This window comes from Embiotoca jacksoni, unplaced genomic scaffold (genome assembly GCF_022577435.1).
Source record: "Embiotoca jacksoni isolate LCO1_2020_lvr unplaced genomic scaffold, fEmbJac1.0.p SCAF_24, whole genome shotgun sequence".
In the NCBI taxonomy this organism is placed as follows: Eukaryota; Metazoa; Chordata; class Actinopteri; family Embiotocidae; genus Embiotoca; species Embiotoca jacksoni.
In genome coordinates, this window is record NW_027185375.1 from 1,058,270 (window position 1) to 1,070,097 (window position 11,828).

At 45.2% G+C, this 11,828-nt stretch overlaps 1 protein-coding gene across 2 annotated transcripts; it reads right to left on the reverse strand.

The window, feature by feature from the left end:
* Positions 1-310: 310 nt before the first annotated feature.
* tox4b (TOX high mobility group box family member 4 b) lies at positions 311-11,064 on the reverse strand. 2 transcript variants are annotated; one of them, XM_069158942.1, is made up of 10 exons: positions 10,942-11,064; positions 8,089-8,293; positions 7,344-7,412; positions 4,987-5,274; positions 4,634-4,894; positions 3,947-4,267; positions 3,624-3,704; positions 1,729-2,370; positions 1,469-1,623; positions 311-461 (listed from the first exon to the last, which is right to left on the reverse strand). In XM_069158942.1, exons 2-10 carry the CDS (start codon positions 8,194-8,196, stop codon positions 404-406), a joined length of 1,983 nt encoding a protein of 660 aa, XP_069015043.1. In that variant the 5' UTR covers positions 8,197-8,293; positions 10,942-11,064; the 3' UTR covers positions 311-403. The 2 variants fall into 2 exon arrangements, with proteins under 2 accessions (XP_069015043.1, XP_069015044.1); XM_069158943.1 differs by lacking the exon at positions 8,089-8,293.
* Between the last annotated feature and the right edge of the window lie 764 nt (positions 11,065-11,828).

The window sequence follows — 11,828 nt, forward strand, 5'->3', positions numbered from 1 at the left end:
ATCGATGGGAAATGTCTGAAGCAGCAGAGTGGAGCCTCTCGTCTCTTCTTCTGTGGTTTCTTCAGCATCGTTATCCGTCTCTCCGCGCGAGAGTCGTCATCGTGAGTGAAGTATTTGCAAATAATTCTGGTTTTTGTTTTATTCTGCCGGAGAAAACATAATACAGTGACTTCTTCTTTTTCTTCTTCTTCTTCTTCTTCTTCTTTAAATACTTTGCCTGCGACCGTCTCCTCTTTTGTTCTCGTCCGCAGCGGGAGCACGTTAAAACGAAAGCGTTTACGTGCCGATACCTGAGCCGGTCGTTCCTTTCGTTTCCTCCCGTTTGTTTTTGCGTTCGGCGTGTCGTCGTTTGCCCTTTTTCCGTCCGGTGTGCAGCGCTCCTTCCGTCCGGTGTGTCCCGTCCCTATGTGACCGTGGTGGAGCTCTGACCTCGGATGGCGCACCAGGCCATGAACACATCCCTGTGGAAGATGAAGAAAGAAAAGAAAAGATCATCATCATCATCGTCGTCATCGTTCTCACTGAGTTTCCAGCGTCTGAAACGGACGCACTCGTAATGTAAATGCAGGGATTTGGAGAACTGTGGATCGTCGTGTTCCCTCATTTAAAAACGTTTAAACGAGACACTGACGTGCAATTTCAGACGCAAATGTAGCCGTGACGCCGAGTTCAGGAGGAAGATGCTCTTGTGATGTTGCTTCTTTAAAAGGAGCGGTTGGACGTGTTGGGAAACATCTTTATTCCCCTTTTTCTTGCCAAAAGCTGGAGATCATCAACAAACACTCACTTCTGTTTGTTAACCGCGAAGCTGAAGTCGGGACTTGATTGGTTTAGACAGTAAACAGCTCGTCCGTCTCTGTGTGACGTTTTTTTGTTTTTTTTAAAGCATGCTTACTCTCACTGTGTTCGGACCGGACGCGAAGCCACTTTTCTCCTCGTTAAACATTTTCTTTCTTTGCGTTGACTTTGTATGGAATAATTCGCCTCCCGTCCGGTCTGAACAAACTATACATTTTTCTTTTCTTTTTTTTTTTTTCCCCTCTTTAATCAGTTCACGAAGCGGAAATCTCGACGAGCACACGTCAGACTGCTTCTCAACTTCGTAACTGTACTCGTTTCAGAAACACTTCCAGCCTGTAACTTCCTGTGAACTCTAAACTGGTCGTGTTTACGTTGTTTTGGTTTCTTTCTGCAGTATAAATAAGAGAAACGGCAAAAATGAATGATCTTTTAACAACGTACGACACTGAAAAGGGAAAGTCAGCCGCGCAGTCTTCAAAAGCGGGGTCACGGGTTGGATTCCCGGTGAGCTGCGCCTTTCCTGCATTTTCCCGTCTCGTCTTCGCCGTTATTCAATAACTGCTGAACAAATAACGCGTAAACGTCCACGGAGAACAACGACCGGCTCTGAACCGCGACGCAACGGACCTAAACGAGCCCGGAGGACTGACTCGTCGGCGGCACCGACCTGCAGTGTGTGGCGACGCACTCGTTGCTGCAGTACTCTTTGTCCCAGTCTTTGCTCTCCACGGCCGGGTTGGTGCAGCCGGCGCGCACGCAGATGTTGTGGCTGGCGGCGGGGGTCAGACTGGGACCGGGGGCCACGTTCACCTCCACCTCCATCTGAAGACAAGTGCCAAACATATCCATCGTCACATCAAATACCAAAATGAACGTGCAGCGGTGGACACCCTCAGGTGTCCGTTAAGTGACGTCGCCGCGCTTTACCCCTTCCTCTGCTTCCGCCACTTCCCCCTCTGCCGTCACCACGCCGGCCGTCTGTCCCACCGCCACCGTCAGGCCGGAGGACGAGGAGGACGAGGAGACCGACGCGGGCGCTTCGCCGGACGACGACACCAGGATCGGCGCGCCGGGGTCCGACTGGCGCGACGACGGGACCACCTTGATCTGCAGCGGCGGCGGCGGAGCGGCGGCGCCGGCGCCCCGCGGCTTGGCCTGCAGGGGAGGCGGAGCCTGGGCGTGCACCATCTGCTGCAGCCGGGGCGGCGGGGGGGTGCTCTGCATCTGCTGCAGCGGCGGCGGCTGGCGCGGCGAGGAGGCGGCCGTCGCCGTGACCGACACGCCGCCGGACGGCAGCGGCGTCTGCTTGATGATGATCTTGGCGACCATGGGCATGGTGGGGGCGGGCGGGGGCGGCGGCGGCTTGATGGCGCCGGTGCGGGAGCGCGTGCTGACCTGGGGCAGGTCCAGGATGATGTTGGAGGTGCAGATGTTGGTGATGGTGTTCTCCTCGGGGTTGTAGTGCTGGGACCGGGTGGAGCGAGCGGACAGGGCGGGGACGGGGGTGGCCGCGGGAGCCGGCGACGGAGGCGGAGGCGACGGGGACGTGTCCATGACTTCGATGGGGGCCTGAAGGGAGAAAAGTCGGACGTGGTGAAGTTCACGAAACCAGAGAGCACGCTCGAACACCTCCACTACAATATATTCAACACATCCAGTGGTGTCTTGGTCCAGTGGGGACGTTTGTCTCTTTACTGGTTTCAATAGTGTCTTAGCCACCTCAGAAAAATGTAACTCTGACTTTACAATGTGCAACGACGGGCTTAAGAATATTTAAAAGCCAGAATAACCTCAATAAGACAACTAAAAAGTTGTATCTGCTCATCACGCCCCGATCATGAACGGCCTTCTTCTTAAAACGGACACGGCGGGACCGGTTGAGTTCGAAAATCCTCCCGACACGAGACCGATTTGTTGTTCAAAGTCAGGTCAAATCAGAGAGACGGGCGCTCCCTCCGAGGACACGTTGCATTTAAAGAGCACGTAAAGAATTCGACCGTCGGGCACATAAAAAAACAAAACAAACGGAGCTCTGGATAAACAAAATAAATTCCTGTTAGGCAATAAAGTGAATGAGACGGTCGTAAATGGCGTTCCTCTACGGCGTTCCTCTACTTAAACAAAACACAGCGGCCACGGCGCGCGCGCGCACACACACACACACACACACACACACACACACACACACACACACACACACACACACACACACAGAGTAACGCTAAATGTGCATTTTCATTGTAATCCCACCTGCTGTGATGTTGCTTTTTTTTTTTAATATATAATGGAAACATGCAAAATGGCAATTAGTATTTTTTTTTTTACATAATTCAAATGAACTGATCCCCCCCCCCCAAAAAAAAACACACATTTGAGTGCTAAATGGGCTCATTTTTCCTTTATGATGAGAAAATTGCAGTTCCAATTCATTCACTCTCAGCCTTGTTTTATGTTTTGTGATTATTATTTCTTACGTTGCAAAGTGTATTTTTATAAAATAAATATTGTAATAGTTTAGAATTATGTGAAAATTTATCTTTTTTTGAACAACCGCTGCCAGCCAGTATTTTTGAGATACAATCTGTTGGCAGCTCATACTACTTTTTGGTCGTTCTTCCAAGTTTGGAAATCAACTATTGAGCCATTTCAAAGCTGAGGGGAGTCTTTCAGCTTCGTAGAAATGATAACTCGACTGGTGATGTATATTGATACGAACTTCTGTGAAGGATTGATCACCCAGCTCTCACTATTCTTACTCTTAGTGTTTGTGAGCGGACATCATTCTTATGCGGCTACATATGGCGTCATGAAGTTGTGCTCACCTGAGACATCTGTCCGGCTCGGTACTCTGCCAGCGCTTTCAAGTAATCCTTCTTTGCCGCTTCGTTTTTCCTCTTGTAAACCTGAAAGAGGGGAACTTATGACCGACCGGCGGGACACTGCGTGTTGGTATTTTTTTTTCAGTATATATTTGATGAAAAACAAGCTGCTCGATGGATGGATGACCTATAAGCACATTTTTCAAATTTGAAACTACATGTGAATATTTTTCCACAACTTTTTTTTTTTTTTTTTTTTTATCTCAAATACAAATTCCATCTTTTCCCCCCCCACGACCGCAGGAACCCTGGAAGAGCCTCCTCACCTGCTTCTGTTCCTCCCCCAGACTGTCCCACATGGAGGCCACGATCTTGGACACCTCTCCGAACGTGGCGTTGGGGTTTTGCCCCTTGATCGCCGCCTGCGTGTCCCTGAAGAACAGAGCGTAGGCCGACACGGGTTTCTGGGGCTCGTTGGGGTCCTTCTTCTTCTTCACCTTCTTCCCCCCTCCCGCCCCGCCTTTGCGTCCGACGCCCGGGGAGACGCTGGCGGTCGGGGCCGAGAGCGGCGACTCGGACAGAGAGGGGTCGAGGGAGATGACGCTGGGGGAGACGGCCAGAGAGACCGGAGATTCGACCAGGACGCTCTGATTGGAGGAGGAGGGGAGGGAAGATGAGTATTTCCAAATATGAACGTTTAGGGTAGATTTGACAAATTGGACCTGGTTGAGGCCATTGTTTTGTCACACAAATCATCTCTAATTCAGCTCATTTTTAAATTTCAGCTCAAATAAATTGTCCCCAAACTTCTTGAGCTCATTAAGTCTCTTAAAAAAAAAATCCCATTAAAGTATCTAAAATGCCAAAAAAACTAAACACACAGAATTTTTTTTTACGCATGCAAAACAGGCAGCACAGCAGCAAAGGGCTACACAGATAATAGTGTCCATGTCGGACCTCGCGACATAAAGTTATTGATGATTCAGATGTTTCCGGGCCCTTTTAAGACTCACCCGTCTGAAGTCGTCCATGTCGTCGTCCTGCAGCGAGCTGGTGGGCGACGCCGTGGCCGACAGAGGGTTTTCGGGTGACTGCGACCGTTGCAGGATGTTCCCGCCTCCCAGGCCGAGGCCCAGCTGAGCGCTGAGCTCCGACTGGTCGATAGTGGTCAGCTGGTTGGACCCCAGCAGGCCCTGGCCCATGTCCCCCAGCGGGACGTCGATGGTCACCGGGGACGAGCTGCTGAACTGGGAGCCGATGGGATGACCGAGGTCCTGGGGAAGCAGCAGGGGAGGAAAATAAAAATAAAATAAAGTTAAACTGGGGATTACCGGCGGGATGATTTCAAACGTCTCGCCCTCCTCACCATCCCCAGCGACGACCCCAACAGGGCGCTTCCTCCCGACTGGTTCATGACCCCCAGACTCAGGTGCTCCAGCCCCTGAGAGGGAGCGCTGACGAAGGTGGAGGCGAAGGAGGGGTCGTCGCCTTCGACCACGGCGTTCCCGGGGACCACCACGCTGTCCGAGGGGCCGCTGTCCGACAGCTCCCCGAAATGGGACACCACGTCGGACACGGTGAGGGCCGAGTCCGGGTCCAAAGAGATGGGAGGGATCTCGAACTCCTCATCGCCGAGGCTGGGAGTGTGGAAGGTCTGAAAGAGAGAGAGAGAGAGAGAGGGAGAGGGAGGGAGAGAGAGCAGGAGGAAACGAAGAGGACGGAGGCAAAAAGGAGGAAGAAGTTAGGAAAAAAAACAACAACATGGAAGAAAGGAAACAAGCGTTGGAAGAGGAGGGTCCGACACAGACCCCTCCGTTTTAATCAATACTGAAATAATTCAAATGCGTGTCGACATCCTGGTCGCAGAGGCAAAGAATTCATCCAACGATAATATACAGACATACACACTGAGGATAACTTACAGCTACACACATGGAAATTATTACATTTTGATAAAGGGCGACTAAAATTTCAACGCGCAAAAAAAAAAAAAAAAAAAATCCCTTATAGTTTATGACTCGAGCCCCAAAAAAATGATCAAATTTGCTGACTTTCGCCGTCTGGAAAGGAATTCTTAAAATTCCCAAACCATCGTAGAACCCTGTTTATAACTTGTTTAAAAAAAACAAAACAACACTATGATTAGGCTTTTACTATAATGTTGGCAACGCATGAAAAAAAAAAGAAGAGACAATTAAATCATTAATCACAGTTATTATTTATCACAACCTCGTGATGATGTCATCCCTGTAAAACACTCTCAAACATTAAGTATGCAGCCGTTTGTAAAGCTCTACAACTTATGTTTCTCGCTTTCTGTTTGTTCTGACGGCAAAACAACAACGACGGGGACGTGACGGCGGCCTCTGATTGGCCGACGGGTTCGGGCCTCGGACTCGCGCGTCTGATGCTGCGTCGCAACGAAAAGCTCTCCGTCCTCCCTCCATCTGACAACGACACCTTGGATGAGTCGGCTTTGCAGCTTTCAAAAAAAAAAAAAAAAAAAAAAAAAAAAAGAAAGAAAAAAAAGAATGTTTTATGTGTAATGCTGACGTGGCGTTTTTGATGACTCACTCGCTGCGAGAAGCTTGTTTCCTACATTACATCTGTTGAAACGCCGTCTGAAGGTTGCGTGTAAAAAAAACAAAAATAAAAAACAACAAAAAGGATAGGAGTCATTAACGCTTCGGACTCCATCGGCAGATCCAGCGAGGACGGGAGGAGAGAGGAGATGGGGGAGGGAGGGGTCGAAGGTTTAGTGGGAACCATGCGAGCGAGTTCAAGTAGATTACAAATGTCACGGGTCGTATTAGTGACGGCAAAACTGCTCGGACATGTCGTTCCGACGTTAAGGAGTTCAAACGCAGGGCAGAAAAGTCTCAATTTGCATGACGCGGACATCATTTCCAGTTTTGTCAACTGGAAATAATCTATTATTCACGCGGCAGAAGTGCCAGGAAACGAACCGCCGCGATTGCCAGATATCAAATTGGCGACCGCGTTTCTGAAAGATATCGATCTTTGCAAAACTCAAAGGGGCCATTGAACAACACTTCTGAGTGTGTTTTTCTTAAATTATCAAAGACACCCTCCCCCCCCCCCCTCAAAACGTATTTATAGAAGAACATTCGGTTTACCATTTGCTAAAAGATTCCCACAAGTTGTGACTTCACGTTCGAATCCAGGAAGCCAGAAATGAAACCTCTCGGCCTGCTGCTCTGATTTGATTTCTTTTTGGAGGTCTAATTTTTTTTATTTTTTTTGTGTGTGAAATCACTGGACATGTTTTTAATCTTTAGGCCTCTAATAAAACAATAGAAACGGTAGAACTCAATCTTAAACTGCTCGTCAGCCACTGACGCAGACTTTAACAAGGGGTCCTTGGTAGGTAGAGCTGTTTGTTAAAGGGGCCTCAAGTCTACAAGGTTGGAAACCAGGGGCTGAAAGAAAAAAAAAAAGAGCCCCGTTACCCACCGGTGAGGCCGGGATCGGACTACACGCTATATTTGTCTTTAACGACGGTAACATATGTCAGATTAGGGCGAACAAAGGGCCACAAAGTCTTCGTCCGGTGCAAGCCCGGGGCCGATCCTGTCGACTTTCATCTCTTGACGGGATGTGAAAGTCGACATTGGCTGATAAACCCAGAAGTACGTCCGCAGGAGAGGTCGCCATGGTAACGAACAGCAAGCAGTGGCGTGACGCGAAGGCGCGAAGGCGTACCTCTGAGGAGGAGAGGAAAGGATGGCCGGACCCAGATATCGTCAGGTAGTTGTCGCTGCCTCCGGGGAACTGAAACAACAACAGCAAGTTAGGAGGAAGTAGGTGTTTCAGCGGTTTTGATAATAGTTCCTCCTCCTTATTTTCAAATGAAAACACATTTCAACAGGACGGCAACGACGAGAGGGCGACCATCACAGGAAACCGAGCAAAAATCCATTCAGCGCCGAGGAAACTCAAAGAAGCGTTATCTCCACGCCGGGACGAGTTCGGAGGTCTTTAATGAGATTAAATAATCTGGAGACACACGGTGTTAATCTGAGGGTGATGGAAATTGCAGCAATGTAAAAAAAAAAAAAAAAAAATGAATATTTCAATGTGTGTTTCATTTTGAAAAATGTTCTTTTTTTTTTTTTTTTATAAAACAAAGCTGATGAAGTGCTTTAAACATTTAACAACTTTGATGCTTGAAATGAAACCCTCCGAGAGGTTTGGAGAGGCAGTCGCTCTTTGGTGGGATTAAAAACTGAAGAGATGTCTGAAGGGTGACCAGGTGAACCCCACCTGGAGACCGAGTCACTTTAATCTCAAACAGTCTCTTAAAATAAATAAATAAATAAAAATCTGTTTTTCTGTCAAATATTATCCTGTAACATTATTTTCTTAAGTAAAGATTTAATTCTGAAATGTGGCTTTTGAATGGGAATACTCAACCCCGGTAGTTACTGCCCACCCAGCGGATAGTCACCTTGTTGTCAGAGTCAAATCCATTGAAAGACTGCGGATCCAGGAACTCTGGGTCACCGTCGTGCTGCCCGGTACCGTCCGTTAAATCCGAGTAAAAATTCAGGTCCATCTTTTCAGCTGGGCCTCATATGTTAGCTATGAGGCCCCTCTTCACTTCAACAAGACGTTACGCGATTAAACGAAATGTCCACAAGCTTTTGCGTTTGCTGGGAGAAAAAAATAAAAATAAAAAATAAAAAAAAAATAAAAATGTTGTGGTCGATTCGAGACTGGTAGTAAAAAAAAAATAAAAATGTGTGACGGTAACCGACCTTAAAACACCCGAGTGGAGATTTTTAGTTAACGCTGACAAGCCTTGGCACAGATGTTGGGGGGCTAACTCACGCGACTAAAACGGAGCATGTGTGCGCCGGCCGCCGGTGCCAAAAATAAAACCTCCCCGCCGCCTGACGGACGAGTTTCCGAGGTAACGTGGCCGTTAACCGTCTTTCTCGCTGACTTGTCCTAACCGCGGTTTAGCGTTAGCTGGCTTTGACGCAAGGCTGCGGTACTCGGCGCCCGTTAGTCTGCCCCGGTCCTCGAACGTCTCATTCAATCGGTAGCCGCCGCGAGCGGGCGAGACGCGGCCGCGCGCGTTTACCGGACGGACGGCTGATGCCACTCGAGAGGGTCGGCGGAACGACCGGGATCGTTTCAAGGTGTCAGACAGGCGAGGGAAGGCGGACCGGATCCCCGTTTTCGGCTCCGTGTTGACCCGGGCCAGGCTGCTCAATGGATCCCGAGTCACGGATCGCGGACAAACGGAAGCGGTCAAGTTACGCGGTGACCACGCCGGATGTGGGGAGATACAGATTTCAAAGTAAAACCGAATGGTTGACTTGTACTTTTAGCTGTCAATTCTTTTTTTTCCCGCAATTCAATTAGCTTTGTTTGCATGAATGTTCTGTTAATAATATTGTCAAAGCATCAGAGACATTATATACTACAAAACAACAAAGGATAATATCGTATGTTATCATTACAATAATAATGACACATATCACCACTGTTGCAATGCCATGAATGTACCATCATCACGAAGTACACATATTCCTATTTAACCAATAAATGCACTGAATAATAAGACTGCGTCATTATTATTATCATTATAACACAGTCCTTTATCCCTCTAAAGAGATACAAACATCTAATTCAGTAATGAAATGAGAAAAAAATATATACAATTCATTAAGTACAATAAGATAAATAGATATTGTCACTGGGTAAGTTAAAGATGAGCTACGCCTCGCACGGAAAGTAGACGAAAGCAGGTGGCAGCAGCACATAAAGATCGTCAGTCTTTACAGAAAGAAACACGCATATCCTGTTAGGTCTGATCCTGATTCAATAAAAAAAAATTTAACAGACCCAGAAATCAGTTTGTGCTCAGTCTCCAGTTGTTTTAATTATGACAAGGGAGACGATTAAAATGCTTCACAGCTTGATGCTTGATCTCTGTTCATGGTTCAACCTTAATTTTACATGAAATCCATCCAATTAAACAAAAATGAAACGTTTCCAGATAAAGTCATATTGAACCTGAAGATGAGATTTTGTCACAGCGCCATTATATAAATAATAATTCTATTACTGCAGGATTTTAGCTTGCAGGTTCTTGTACTTTAATGATTTTTAATCAAGTTACTAAACTACAATTGACAGAACAGTTGCCTGCCTCGTTCGTTATTATATATTTATGTGTTATAGAGAGGATATGCCAACTAACTAACTACTAAGACATTGCAGTAGGCCCGAGAGTAATATTCAAGGTCATAAAGACAAAATGTCAATAATAATAGTCAAATAGAAATGACTGTATTATATATACATTTTGATTCATATAGTTCAGAATTCAAACTTATAGCTTTTTCTGTATGTTTTCTAACGTCAAAATGCAGCATTGTTACTTTAGTAGTCTGATCAACACTTTAATCAAACGGAATTGTTGTTTATTTTGTATTATTGTTAATAGTAACTGCTAACACAATTTTCAGTAAAGATTCCTGTATGAAATCTTTACATTTGAGGTTGTTTTATTTATTTTTTTTGCAAAATTTCTTATAAATAGTAAACAAGAACTTACTCCAACTGTTTAATATACAAGTTTAAGAAGTATTTGATTATGGGCTTATATTTAGAGAAAAAAAATAATACTGTCCGGAATGTTATTAGAAGGTTTTACGATTCCGGGTTTTATTTTGAAAGCTGTGACAGGAAGTCGTCTGTTACTCCAACTCGGATTAATCCGGTCGAAAAAGGAGTTCACTTTGCGAAAGTATGACTGTGTTTTAACAACAACAACAACAAAAATCGAATCTGACAGTTTACAAAACATAATGTTATGTGGTGAAACAGACTAGTTGATCATGTTTTTAAAATCAGTCAGTCGGGTATTTTAGCTTTGAACCGTGCCACACTGAAACTCTTCCCTCCTGCGGTAAGTGGTTCAGTCCGACGCAACCTTCCAGATAAACAGTAAATTAGTGACATTTCCAAAGATTAAATTCACACGTAAAACAATTCAACTTCGCCCTTGATGGCAGATATTTAACGAATAAGCTTGTTTTCGCGCCGGCAGACAAAACCGGTGTCAAAATCAGCGTCCGACTGACACCGGGATCAATTTGTCAGATTCAGGTTTTGTAGAGTTATAAGTGGGTTAACTGAAATGAACCGATTTAATAAACGGATAACAGTCAGCCGTGACAGGCCGGGCGACCCGCGCGTCACAAGGCCACCATTGTTGTGTTTGTGACAACCAAAGATCGTGTGTTGTTTTATTGTGTCGAGAGTTTCTAGTACCAACTACTCTTACCTCCATGCTCACCCCCGAAATCTGATTAGTGTTTTGCTTTTATTCCACTTTTGCTAGTGAACTTCGCCCAGAACTGATTTCCTCAAATAGCTCAACATGGCACCGGCTTCCGCATTGTACGTACAGGTGGAAGTGACCTCAGCACGCTTCTTTTTTTTTTGTTTTTTTTGTTTTAATGACGAACGTTAACGGCTTTCGGGCTCATTACCGCCACCCACCGATCTGGAGTGTGAACTACAGATGTGACCTTACCAAGGAATAAAACAAAATCAAAATAAATAACCACAATTGATATAATAAAATAAAAAAATAAAAGGAATACAGAATAAACAAATAATACTAATATTTGTATTAGTTTTTTTTTTTACTTTGTATTTACATTGATATTAAACTAAATAAAAGTTAGTATTCTAGATGAAATTTGAAATTCAGCTATATTTTATAATTTTTCTCTGTGTATTTATAATAAATAGCCTACAATACAGAGACATCACTTTAAAGCATTAAAAATAATTGTATTATATTGTCATCTACAGCTTTGAACATCTGCTTTTATTTTCTTAATGTACCTTATTCCTTGTTTTATCCTGCATAAATGTCGGTATGTGATGTTTTTGATTTTTTTTTTTAAAGATGTTTCCTCGAGCATTGGAAATTTGGGGTTGCACATTTACCCGTTTTCTAACAGTTCCTAGACTGAACAACAAATCAAAAAGCAATCAAATGATTTATCAGTAGCGAGGTTAGTTATTGGTTGCAGCCCTTCGAGATGATATGCACAGACACGCATGCAAAATGTTTGTAATAAAATGAAATAAACAAGAATTCTTTTGCCACACAGCCTCATAAATTAGGAATTTGTATTCTAAAACTGACGTGTTGACGAA

What these genes read in the sequence shown, in the direction of transcription:
- tox4b (XM_069158942.1), bottom strand. Translation starts at nt 8,196, where the DNA reads ATGGACCTGAATTTTTACTCGGATTTAACGGACGGTACCGGGCAGCAC. An exon ending in GATTTGACTCTGACAACAAG is followed by an intron (nt 7,413 to 8,088) that starts GTGACTATCCGC and finishes TTGTTGTTTCAG; the next exon opens with TTCCCCGGAGGCAGCGACAA. An exon ending in TGGCGGAAGCAGAGGAAGGG is followed by an intron (nt 1,624 to 1,728) that starts GTAAAGCGCGGC and finishes ACTTGTCTTCAG; the next exon opens with ATGGAGGTGGAGGTGAACGT.